At 45.4% G+C, this 12,437-nt stretch overlaps 1 protein-coding gene across 6 annotated transcripts in view; it reads left to right on the forward strand.

The window, feature by feature from the left end:
• CARD9 (caspase recruitment domain family member 9) overlaps positions 1-12,437 on the forward strand; it is a 276,679-nt gene that overhangs the window by 246,605 nt on the left and 17,637 nt on the right. For 3 of the 6 annotated variants that reach the window (XM_085613178.1, XM_085613172.1, XM_085613204.1), the window contains 3 exons: positions 900-939; positions 1,129-1,208; positions 4,513-4,627. In XM_085613178.1, coding sequence (XP_085469304.1) covers positions 900-939; positions 1,129-1,208; positions 4,513-4,627 — 235 coding nt within the window. The remainder of the gene's footprint in view (positions 1-899; positions 940-1,128; positions 1,209-4,512; positions 4,628-12,437) is intronic. The other 3 variants (XM_085613196.1, XM_085613186.1, XM_085613213.1) reach the window with 1 other exon arrangement.

Below are 12,437 nucleotides of genomic sequence, written 5' to 3' on the forward strand. Positions count from 1 at the left end.
CTTTCCTAATTGGCTTAATCTCTTCTTCTGTTTGTCCCTTCTCATTCCTTGGGGACTAGCACCCCTTTCCAATAATCTCCTTTTGTCAATCCTATGCCTGAATTCCCTCCCATAGGAGACCCCCCCCTAACCTTTTCCCCACAATCCTCGTTTTCTTGGTGGGCACCATCACCACCTTCACCTTTCCTTCTCTATGCATGGGCCTTGTAACCTCCTTCTAAGATACCCTGCTTGCCCAATGGCCCTGTAACCCCTATTTTGCCTTTGCAGCACTTAACCTCCTTCTTATATCCTTTCTCTTTGGGCAGTACTATAACCGCCTTTCAATATACCATTCTTTCTTGACAGAACTATAATATCTTTCCAATGTCCCATTCGGTCTTGAATGCACACTATAATGTCCTTCTAATATACTGTTCTCTCACGATAGTCCTATAACCTCGCTCTAATATTGCTTTCTCTTTTTACAGCATTACCTTTTAAATGTACCTTTTTTGTTAGTTGATTCTGACTCTTCCCTTCTCCTGGCCTTCTTTTTCTATTCTCTTCTCTCTTTACCAGTACTATCGTTTGTTAGCTGGCCAGAATTGGATTCCTTTGGAAACGCTATAGAACATGCCATTGGTCTCAATGTTGTGCTAGTACAGGACATGCTCCAACACGATGGAGAATCGAAGTACTGAACTTTTGCATCCCCAGTTGCAGAGTGAGGGACTGCAGAAATACACATTAAAGTAACCAGTGCAGTTTTGCATATAATCCAAAACAATAGTTGCAATGACGGTGTGGGTGTCATTGCTGAAGTTTCACTTTCTCAAGTCAAATCTTTCTGTCACACAGGATTTTTGTTTTGTGACTGTCTTTTTTTATATACACACTGATCTATTTTTCTTTTACAGATTAGTATGCAAGGAAGTCTTGAGGAGGACAGCCTGTTGAGTAAGTGACATAGAAACGTAGTATTTGGCGAGAGATGCCTATGGCCTGGCCCCACCTAGAATGCCCGTCCCCTGTCCACACTCTACTAATCGGATGCTACTTGGTATTTATTAAATTGTTTGCGTGCTCAACACTAACATCTTAGTGTCCGTCAGTGTAACAGCATTCACTCCATTTCATTTGTTACAGAGAATGGTGTACAGGAGATGACACTTGCTGACACCCGACTTGATAATTCTACATCATATATGTCTTGGGAGATTGTAGAAGTAAGGAATTTCACTTTTTATGCATGTGGTTTATCTTGTACTGCTGATTATTTTCTAAAATTGTACAATATATTGCATCATATTACACAAAGACGCACAGTGTCTGTTACAATGTGGCATTATGCCAAGATGCCACGAATGTGAAGAATGAATGAATGCATGTGAGGGTTTGTGTGAAATGTCTTTATACTAACCTTAAAGGATGATTTACGAGTGGCTTCCAGGTGCTTTTGTTGAGTGAGATGTTGACGTGCTTGTTGTGGGACAGCTGATCACTAAAGAGGCTATCCAACACCCTGGAACAGGGACCAGTGGGTATAGTATTTGTTACCCATTTAGTTTAATAATTTAGTGGGGTGCAAAATTTAGCTTGGTTTAGATCACACATTGCATTGAGAATGCAAGCACAGCAGAGTTGCAACTAGTAGCAAAATGTACAAGTGTAAGAGAGAATCTGGCTGACAGGACAAGAGGGTGGTAATGCATCTCTTTCCCTAGAAACAAGGTAGATCTTCAACAGCTAAATAGGAGGAAGCCAATATTCGTCTCATCTGAAGACACTTCATTGTACATGTCTTCTTACTCGTACATCTTACGTAGATGGTGAAATAGAGGGTGTGCCTGATATATAAAGTGGGAACTCTCAGATACACCCCCCCCCCCCCCACCACACACACTCACTCACTAAAAGCCGCAACAGGGCAACAACTGATTAATGAATCTGATATGAATAGGATAACACAGCAAGAATCTCATAATACCAAATCATAGATTAATTGTTTTTCACTCTAGAGTAAGAAAAGGCTCCTGGGAAATAGAGGGGTTTGAGAGTCCTCCCATTGCATTATACGACCTCATAAAGCCAACTAAACTATTCAAAGGGGAGCCATGAAAGATGTCTTTGGAGATGCAGGAACCTCCATCAATATGTAAATAAGCATTACTATGTAAATGATGAAGGGTATTTACGAGAGGCGCCATGGAAGAGCTTTCTGAGATTCTTAGGATCTGCATGAAGGTGAAATTATAAATAGAATTCTCCTTTCTGTGTACACCTGATGGTGCTGTCAAATGACCTCTAAATAAAGAAGTGAAGAAATAATGTCACACCTCATATTTATTTATCATGTATGTGTCGTCATTGCTGGCACTGGTGGTGGTAGCACAAATTAACACCAGCACTTTCCACATTGCAATATTACAATGAGTCTTCACATGTTGCCATGGGATTCATTACAGACTTGAAGACCAGCTCAAGATCCCACCTGGTGTTATGAGTCTAAGCCCTCTTCTCCCTTCAGTCCTCGGTATGGTTTCTCATCGATTGCCCCTATATCTTATGATGCTTTTGGGGACACCCCTTGCAGGATGTACTGTCCGTTTCAGGAGTCCAGACCAGCTGCCCACTTGGTGGTGTTCAGGGCTTCCGCCTGTCTTCAGTACTGCGCGATAACCCTCTTGGAAAGCACCTGCCTTAAATGACTGAGTGTGTTCTCATTCCTGTTGCCCCAACATTGTCTATAAGGTTCAGAACAGGCTACTTGGGAATAAGGGTAGCAGAATGTCTTTCTACTGCCGACCAGAATCTCTGGACTATTCTGCGGTCCACGCCTTCTGTATAAAGATCGCCTCGTGTGGCATCGGATGCATAACGAGTACGAGTCACAGGTCAACTGCTGCAGCCGTCGTCTTGTGTAGTATATTCAGGATAGACCTTTCAATTCAATGAGTTGGTATCTTGAGGATTTTGCAGTCTCTCTGAGGGCCATAAGTAGCATAGATGAGATTCGCCATCGTTGAGAGATCCTAGATTGGCTTCCCACGATTGTCTAAGTACTGGGAAGATATTGGTTCTTCATAAGGAACTTCTAAGGGTGATGGTTCTCTTCGCTAGTAAGGGCTCGCCAACACTCCCGCTTTTACCGCGTATTGCCAAGTTGAACTTTGTTCCAGTGCTGTGCCCTGCTATGCTGCTAGGATTTGTATAGCACAAGTGTGCTAGTAGTGCAGTCTCTAAGCACTGGGCACCGTCTCATAATTTCAGCATGCTGGAGTCTGAAGAAGTGATTTTAGGTGTGGACTGGTATGGGGTGTTGCTTATTTTCGTTGATTTCTTTGCATTGGTGTGTGTCGGTGGTGTATCTGTTGTGAGGCGCTTATGTTCAGTATCAATAATCTTAATCACCAATTACAGACTGATGCTGACTGCCTGTGTAACACTTACACTCAGCATCTAATGGCAGCAAGTGCTAAACCGGCGTGATTACAGGATGCACCCATTTTAACAATTGCTCCAGTGTCTGAATTACCCAGTTGAACTCTTACCTTTGCATCTGCATTTCATAGCAGTATTGCAAGGGCCATTTGCAGGCAGTGCCTGAACTCCCGCCTCATTAATATTCATGAGGCATTCTGAGGATCCAGGTCAATGGCTGGAAATCCGGAGATGGAGGACTGCAAGAGGCAGCAGACTAGCACCTCTGCAATTGCAGCCACATTAAAATAAATACACATTTGAAAAGGATAAAAAGAGTGATTTATTTTTTTTCCCCCATGAAATGCTAAGTTTCACCGTAGATACCAATTCATAACTAAATTGCAGGGCTCCTAAAGCAATAGTTCTTTAAAGAAGGCATTCGGAACTAAGAGGGTTGAAAAACCTTATGCATCTTTTTTTTTTTTTTTGGTTTGTAAAGCTTAATGTCTTAATTATCAAAGTACCTCCTAATAGAACTCTCACATAATAGTTTTCTGATGTACCGTTCAGTTCTGAGGCCCTGTGGCATGAACACTGAATAATCCACACACTGCAAAATGGACCGGTTTAGCTGAGCTGCATAAATTAAAAAGGCACATCTTTTACTCCATAACCGTGTAAGTGTAGTTTTGTGTTCCGTTGAGTGCATCACTATACATATTTTACTCAATTTATTTTACACTTGGAGGTAACGCGGAGATTAATAAACGTATGGTCATGTGCTTCTGTTTAAGACGAAACCATCCACTCTTGTTTATAGAATTTTGAATTGTATCTGTGAGTAGTTTTATGAAACATCCGTATTTTCAAAAGTACTGGGATCAGTTTATATGCCTATGTCTGTTACAGCTTCATAGTACCAACGGCATAGTGTTACCTTAAGTTCTGCATAATTGCCTTGAGCCACACAATGTACCGCATAATTTGCCTTTTCTCTGTTGCACAGTCGCGTCAACGCTTCAGCATTATCTGCTACTTGCTTGCAATGGCTCTTTGTATTATTGAGTGTTTTATAGAGGGCTGTGCATCACCTTTTGATCATTTCAGCGCTTTATGGTAGAGCAAGAACAAGTACAGTGTGCCGAAGGGGACATTAGAGACCAGTCAGTGATGGAAGGCTTCAATCCAACCATCTTCCATTGCAGCCTCAAAAAGGAAGCAGGTAAGTAACATGCAAGGCAGAATGAGTCACTGTTTAGGCTTTTCCTAAACTGTGGGTGGTTTAAGCTCTCAGGACTGGGTGCAGGGAGTTCCTTAGGCTGGGGACTTAAACCCCCACCCCTCTTGCCCCCCCCCTCCCCGTGCGTCATCTGTCTGAAGACTCTTAGAGCGGAGTTGTGTGTGCAGTTGAGGAGCACTGTGTCTCGGAGGCAGGGGCGGCTGGGGACATTTTAAAGTGGTAGGGTGTAATTACCGCATCGATTTTGAAAGTGTGCACTTAACGTTCTAGGTCTTGTGTGTTCCACAGACCGCATCCTTTTGCACCTTAACTTCCATTCTAGGGCAAGTAAACTGCTGAGATGCCGCCCCATTAAGAGACATTTCATCCCAGAAGTATTCATCTGAACGACTTCTGATGTAAGAAATTTCTGTGCCCCTTTTAGCCAGCTTTAGTGTCAAAAAACAAAAAGGGAAGTAATAAAACTGTACCTTCTGTCATTACTGGGCTCACCACCTCATCCGGTCCATCAAAATGTGTTCTTTTTACTGTGGCTCGAAAGAAATGTGAAAGTGAAACCGAGTCCAGGTCCTACCTCAGAACTGAAGGCAGGCTCATTAAAACTGTTCACTCTCGCTGCTGCCATTACTAGCTTCGTGCATAGAGCTAGCATACAGCGGTAGGCCTTACAGCCAAGACCGGAGCACTCACTACATGACAGAGGGACTCTCTAGGTGCACTTCACATGCGGCAGCAAGACACTCATGGAAGAAACGAGTACTAATTATTTCTTCTTGCGAGCGTCTACTTAATGCTGTTTGGATGTTAGGGAGGGCTGGGGAGGAGCCAGTGAGTCAGTCTCCTTCCTGGACTCCTCCCCAGCCCCTCACAAAGTCCAACCAACAGTAAGCTAAATTAAACCAGCATTGGCATAGCCAACAGGTCTCGCCTTTGGGACCTTATAAGTGTTTAGCCATGCAACAGTTGCATAACTAAATACTTATAAGGTCCCAAAAGCGAGACCTATTGGCTATGCCAAGCGGCCGTGCAGCTGCGAAAGTGAAAGTGATCGTGATCAAACATCAAAGCGGTAAAGAGCGGCGCGCGCGTCCGCGCACATGCACTGTAGCGCTAGGCTGGCCTGGTAGCACTTTTTGGAGCCCTCTCAATAAGTCTCACCAGACCAGCGCATGCGCTGGGTCAGGCGAGACCTAAAAAAGAGGGTGGAGCTCATGACTTTCTTCCAAGCCTGCTCCACCCAGTATTGCCTTGAATGTGCTGGTCTGTCCTGCCCCCAACCATTGAAACCAATGGCACTGAGTTGGCCACGCCCAGGGCCACAAACCTATCGCCCAAGTGTCGATCGAACCACTGGCACTAACAAGAGGCCACACCTCTTCAATGATGCCAGCACTCTCACTTGTGCCTCAGGGGCGAGTGAAAGTCTCGCTCTGCACAGGCGCAGTTGCATGCCCTGTTTGGGGGGAAAAAAAAACATACACACATCTTGCACCTGATGGGGCAGTCAGTCCTTTCACAGGGCTACTTGTGAGTTTTATCCTTCTCCTCTTTAGCTCCTGTGTCGCAGGGCACCGCCCCTTTTGCCCACATGCAGCAACTGCCCCTGCTCGTAGCGCGGAAATATAGTATGCAGATAGCCTGGTCCTTCGCTCCAGTTAGCCCTGTGCATGGTGTGAAGGACCTTAACATTGACCCTGTGACCTTTGCTCCTTAGGGCTGCCAGCCTGGCCTTGGAACCGTAGCATCCTAGTGATGAGCTTGTTCTGGGATCATTATATAGGAAAGTGCTACAAAGCAGTTGCAAAGTGTCATGCCAACACTATATGAAAATCTATTAAAATAGACCCTCCAGGATTCAAGATGCAGTGTTTAAAGTGTCATACATTCCCATTCATAAAAAGGTGTACACAGTAGGGGCGTGTGCATTATAGTTTCTTACTCAGGGAAGCAGAACAGTCTCTACAGACTCTAGTGCTGGAGGGCGGCTCCCCAGGCAATGCTCGCATGACAAGCGAATGGGCGTGGTACGTAAAGTTCACTCCACAAAACCTAATCATATGTATCAAATGTATGAACAGCCTGTGCCCTAGTGGACACTATTCCTGCAGACAGGGTACCTAAGATGCAGGGAAATAATGGGTGCGATTCACAAACAATTTACTATAAATAGGTGTAATTTACTCTTGTAGTGCTTCTGATTTACTCTTGAATACCAGGAGTAAACCCTTAGTGGTCTTCGGCTTAGTCTGTCCTATTCCTGGAAATCAGGAGTAAATCAAGAGTAGTTGGAAGAATTTCTGATGGCTGAATCTTTGTAAAGAGGATCAGAAGTGTTTTTTCCAGATCTCACAATTTTTGGTCAGGTTTGCAATATCTGATCAGAACTTACATCTTTTGGAACCAGAGTGTGAGAAGTTGGCCTGGTATATGCTGTCCACTAGTTATAGTGGGCACCTAGCACCAGTCCAAACGACCCTTATTGATGATTAGGTTAAAGACAACCTTTATTGAAAGCTATCCTAGTGGTAGCTATGGAGAGCAGCCTTCAGGCTAAGTCTCGAAGAAATGTAAAGCAGCTTGGTTTACCGGATTATAACCTCCTGAATGACCAAATTAAAGGAGAACCACACAAGGTATATATAAAATATATGTATTTATTACTAAACACTCTCTACTAACCTCTTTATGAGATTAGAGAACAAGATACACAATATTAAAGCACTAGAACGACAGTAAATGGCACAATACACAGTGGGCTCCAGGGGGAGACCAAACCTTATATTAAGAAAGTGGTATAACAACCACGACTTGACTAGACACCGTGCCTAGAGCACGTAGAATCGCTGGGACCCCAAGGAACCACACAAGGTAGTGACACAGGGGACCCACGGGGGACGCGTGCAGTGTGAGAACACAGGCGCGAGCCCCGTACAATCCTATGGGAAAGTCGCGGTTGGAATTTTAAAGATTAAGGACACTTGGGAGAGGACTTTAAGCAAACCCTTTGGAACATAGAAGGTTCTAAGGCCAGCACCCTTGAGAGTACCAAGGTACCCGAGTTACCTATCCCAGGAGGGCCGGGTGCATAGGGGTCAAGTGGTGTCGGAAACGCTTGTTGATTTCAATGGCGTGTTGCGAAGAAGTGATGCTGCCGGGAAGATGAGAAGTGTCTGGTTTGATCCAAGCCTGGATCGGAGCTGAGAAGAACCTGAAAGTAGAGGGGACAGAGTCTGGGTCACTTCACATTGACCAGGGGCACGATAGACTAATGCCCACCAATGTCGGGTGTTTCATGTGAGATGAGGTGAAGCTTGACTCTGCAGCCACGGGGACCAGGAGACGTCGACGACGACGACCAAAGTATGCAGGCGAGCTGTCCCATGAAGGATGTAGAGTGCTGGAAGGGGGGGTCAGGGTCCGGATTGGAGACCAACAAGCCTTGGCAACTGCAACCCATGCAGTCAGAGAAAAGATCCTTCGGTGTGGACCAGCAAGGTCCTGGGGACTCCCCAAACGATGGAGAGTAAGGGCACATCTGGAGCAACCAGGAAAGCCCACTGAAAGTTAAAGTTGCCTTCACAGGGACCCACAGGTTGACAGACCAGGGATCGCAAAGGGACCTCGAGAGGAATCGCAAAATACCAGCCCATGGAATACTCGTGGAATTTAGACCGGTAATCTTCGGTGGAAACACTGCTTGGGGTCAGGACTACAAGTAGCTCAAAGCACAGCCTCAGGGATCTCCAAAAAACATATGCTGCTGCAAATGTGCACGGTGTCTACATGTTGCACGGTCCCCACGAGGGCTGAGGGTCTCCGGTTTGCTGAGAGCACTAGTCGACCTCTGGAAGCTTGGGAACCCACCTCCTGTGTTGCAAAATCTTCGGTGTCCTTCAGGAGCTGCATAGATACAAACCGGTCAGATGCGTTTAAGGTGCCTGCCTTGCAGGGGAGTAACTCCTTTACTCCAAGGGAGATTCTTCAGTCATCCAGCGTAGTGTAGATAGTCTAAGTACTTGGTATCTGTAGCAGAGTTTTGTCCAGGTAAATCCAAAGTCCTGTAGCTAGGGGTTCCTACTTTATACCCAAGGAAGGGGTGGTACAATCTCTGGGATCCCACGTATGGGAGGGTCAGGACAGAGGGGTGGCTACACTCATGTCCTTTGTCCAGTTTCGCGCCAGAGCAGGGGCTGATAGCCCCTGCAACCGGTTTGAGATGAACTATGCACAGAGACACCAAATGTTCCCCCAGTGCAGACTCTTGGAGTGCACCCACCCAGCCCTAATACACTAAAGCCTGTCTGGGAGGTGGTCACACCTCACTGTGACAGGAAACCTATTGTCCAGCCTCCCTTGCTGGAGTTTCGTCCAGCAGCAGGAGGGCAGACTCGTGTATGTGGCTGGCAGCATCCATTTTGTAATGCCAGGGTCTGTAAAGTTGGTACCGGGTGTACCGGTGCTGTCATATGTCTCCCTCTACTAGGGTGGAATCATACCACCGACACCAGTTACTGGTGTGGAGGTATGATTCCAAGGTGTTTGTCACCAAACACGACATGTTTTCATGCAGGCGTTTTAAAGTTAGCATTTACCGCGAGGTTATAATGCACTTAAGTATATATGGTTGGCTGCATCACAAACAAACCCGGAATATAGGTTCCGAAAGCTGCAGAGGGGCTCTGCTCATGCATGGGCAAACTTCTCACATAAAACCCAGCACCCTGCCTTCAGGATTGATAGGGACTGCCATAGGGGTGACTGATGGGTTTATATGTGCAGTGATTAGGATATATATAGTGAACCTATATCTAAGTTAGGGGTGCATGCACTACCTTACACAGGCTGCTGTAGCAGACCTGTTGTGTCATTTTGAATGGTCTCCCAGGGGTGGCATAATACATGCTGCAGCCCCTGAGAGGCCTCTGTGGTACCTATGCCCTAGGTACATAGTATACCATATACTAGGGACTTATAAGGGTACCCCAGAATCCAATCTGGAGTGTACCTAAAGTACATGCAATCAATTTATAGGAGAAAGCAGCTATGCTGGGGTCCTGGATAGCAGGATCCCAGGCAGTCTAAGTCGAAAACAGTGAAACATCAGCAAAAAGTGGGGGTAACTATAAGAAGCAGATCCTACTCTCCTACACAATCTTAAAACTAAGCTGCAAGATTTTACCTCCTTGCAGTGTACAGTAAACATGTAATTGTCCCCTTGTTTTTTCAGGCACAAAATAACAATGTTTCTAGAGGTTTCCTCCAGAGAATTAAATATCCAACCAGAATGTGGTTTAAATCCACTTTTTGGCACGACCATGTGTGCTAAAGCAGTGCAAATATTGTTAGGTGCAAACAGGTTCTACAGACTCCCTCCAGTGAAAAATTACCCAATTAAACCGTAAATAGTGGTTGAACCAGAGAGTGATAAAGATGTCCCAGGTGTCACTGGTAGGAGGAGACGAATTGGGAGAAAGTTTCAGATTCTCTTTGCATCGTATTCCTTTGATCGAGACCTTGGCAGCTTCCCCTGAGCCAGGTGAGGCCATGTTCCTGTCTGGGAATGAGGCAACTGATATAAAATATCCACTGTCATCTGCGCAGAGATGAGGATGGATGGCAGGGCTGCGGCTCCTTCCAGGGCTCATTGGTGTACCAGAGACAGGCTTTAAATTCATTATGTTTTCTGACAGACCATGGTCAAACCATCAAGTGTATCCTTGCATTAGTGTATTAACCATGAAGATGGTGATGTCTGTTTCAAATCCGTGAAACACCTACCACAGTCCTTGCCATCCTTATGTTGTTTGTGACTTTCAGCTTACCTGCACTATGCAATATTTACAATGAAACACATAGCGGACCTAGAGGAAAATATCAGTACTAGCACATATGTGGTGACTCGCTTTACCCCAGCCTTTCGTGTATTTATAAGAAACCAGCCTGTTAGCAAAGTGTGGGGTGTTAGAATGGCTCAATGGGCTTAAACACTCACTGCTGGCGTAAGCAGTAGTTCATAGATTTTAATACCGACGAGCCCGACTCAGCCCTCCAGCCTTCCAAAGCTGGTAAATTAGTACTATTACATTGAAGTTGGACCTGGTCCTCTCAGCGTGGGCACCCCCCAAATTTTAGTCTTCACCCCTCTTGTTTTGCTGAATTTGTTTTTGGTGGCTTTAGGACGCTGAGCACTTTACCACTGCAAATCAGTCCTAAATTACTTGTGTTCACTCCTGTGAACATAGTAAAATTGGATTACACCCAATTTGCATATTTAATTTACTGGTAAGTCCCATGTTAAGTGGTATACTATATACGCAGGGCTGGTAAATTAGATTCTACTAGTCGGCCTGCTGTACTTATTGTGCTACCCACTTAAGTAGCCCTTTAAATCCTGTCTCGGGCCTGTCAAATCAGCCTGTGTGTAGTTTTAAACTGCCATTTTGACCTGGCAAAATAAACAATTGCCAGGCCTAAACCTTCCTTTTTAATACATATAAATCGCTCCTAGGGTAGGCCTTAACCAGCCCATAGAGCAGCGTGCGTTTTATTTAAAAAGTTGGACATGTACTTTTAATGTTTTACATTTCGTGGTAGTGAAAAACTCTCAATTTTTGTTTTTCACTTTTGCAATGCCTTGCTCATCCATTGAATAATATTAGGTTACCTTATTACATTTATTCAGGGATACCTTTTGGTTGGGAGCAGGTAGAAATATCATATTTGATGTCTGAGGAATTGAGATTTAAAACCCTCTTTAATGGTAAAGTCTGATTTTAAGTGACATTTCAGAAACTTCCACTTTTAGATCTTGCCCTAACCATTTGGCGCCTGTAGCCTGTTCCTGGGTCACGTGAGTAGGTGTAGTTGGCAGTTGGTCTTTGTGTTTTCATATCGGAGAGCCACACAATAGAGGGTCTCAGTATTGGCAGCATGGGCCATCCTGACTCGACAAGGGCGGCGGAGCGGTCACCGGTCACACTTGCACTTCAGAGACCCTGCCTCAGCTCACACACAAAGGACTTCACACTAGCCTGTTGTGCCTGGAGACCGATTGGGACCTGGACAGGGAGGCGGGTAATTCCAGAAGTTTCTTTCAGAGCGGGAACCAGGTATAAAAAGGGACAGTTACATCCGGTCTTCAATACATTCCTGGACCTGTGGATACTACAGAAGGATGTCTGCCCTGCTGCCAGAGGACTACTCTGCTGCCTGAGGCCTATCCTGCTGTCTGAGAAGGAAGACTGGACCTGCTCCCTTCATCCCAGGCTGAGTGACTTCTTGTTCTGAGCCACAGGGACATAACAAGCTCGTGAGCCTCCCTGCAACTGCCCAGCTGACCTGCTGGATTGCAAGTGGAGACTCCCCAGGACTTGGGCCCTTGGGTGGCATCTGGGGAGAAATCTGGTCGGAACTGGAGGTTCCACCAAATCTGGCGCAAAGCGATGCAAGCCCTTCAAAACCTTGCAGTACAACTCATCGGAACCGACAAAGAGCAATGCAAAGCCTTGCTGTAAAGGTTCATCTGAACCGACATCGGACGACACAAAGCTTCGCAAAGCAACGCCATTAAGATCACGCACAAAGGGCATACGGTACAATCCTCAGTGGGTCAAACTTGGTCCTGTGCCCAGCCTGTGCTCCATCACGGTTGGCCTGACTGGTCACTTTGTCCTGGTCCAGTGTGGTCAGATACCCTCAGTTGAGGCTTTTAAGCCTTCTGTTGCTACTTTTATCTAAATCTTTAAAATTGCTTATATTTAGTCTACTGATTATATTTTGTCTTTCTACTGTC

Source organism: Triturus cristatus, chromosome 1_2 (assembly GCF_964204655.1).
Source record: "Triturus cristatus chromosome 1_2, aTriCri1.1, whole genome shotgun sequence".
Taxonomy (NCBI): Eukaryota; Metazoa; Chordata; class Amphibia; order Caudata; family Salamandridae; genus Triturus; species Triturus cristatus.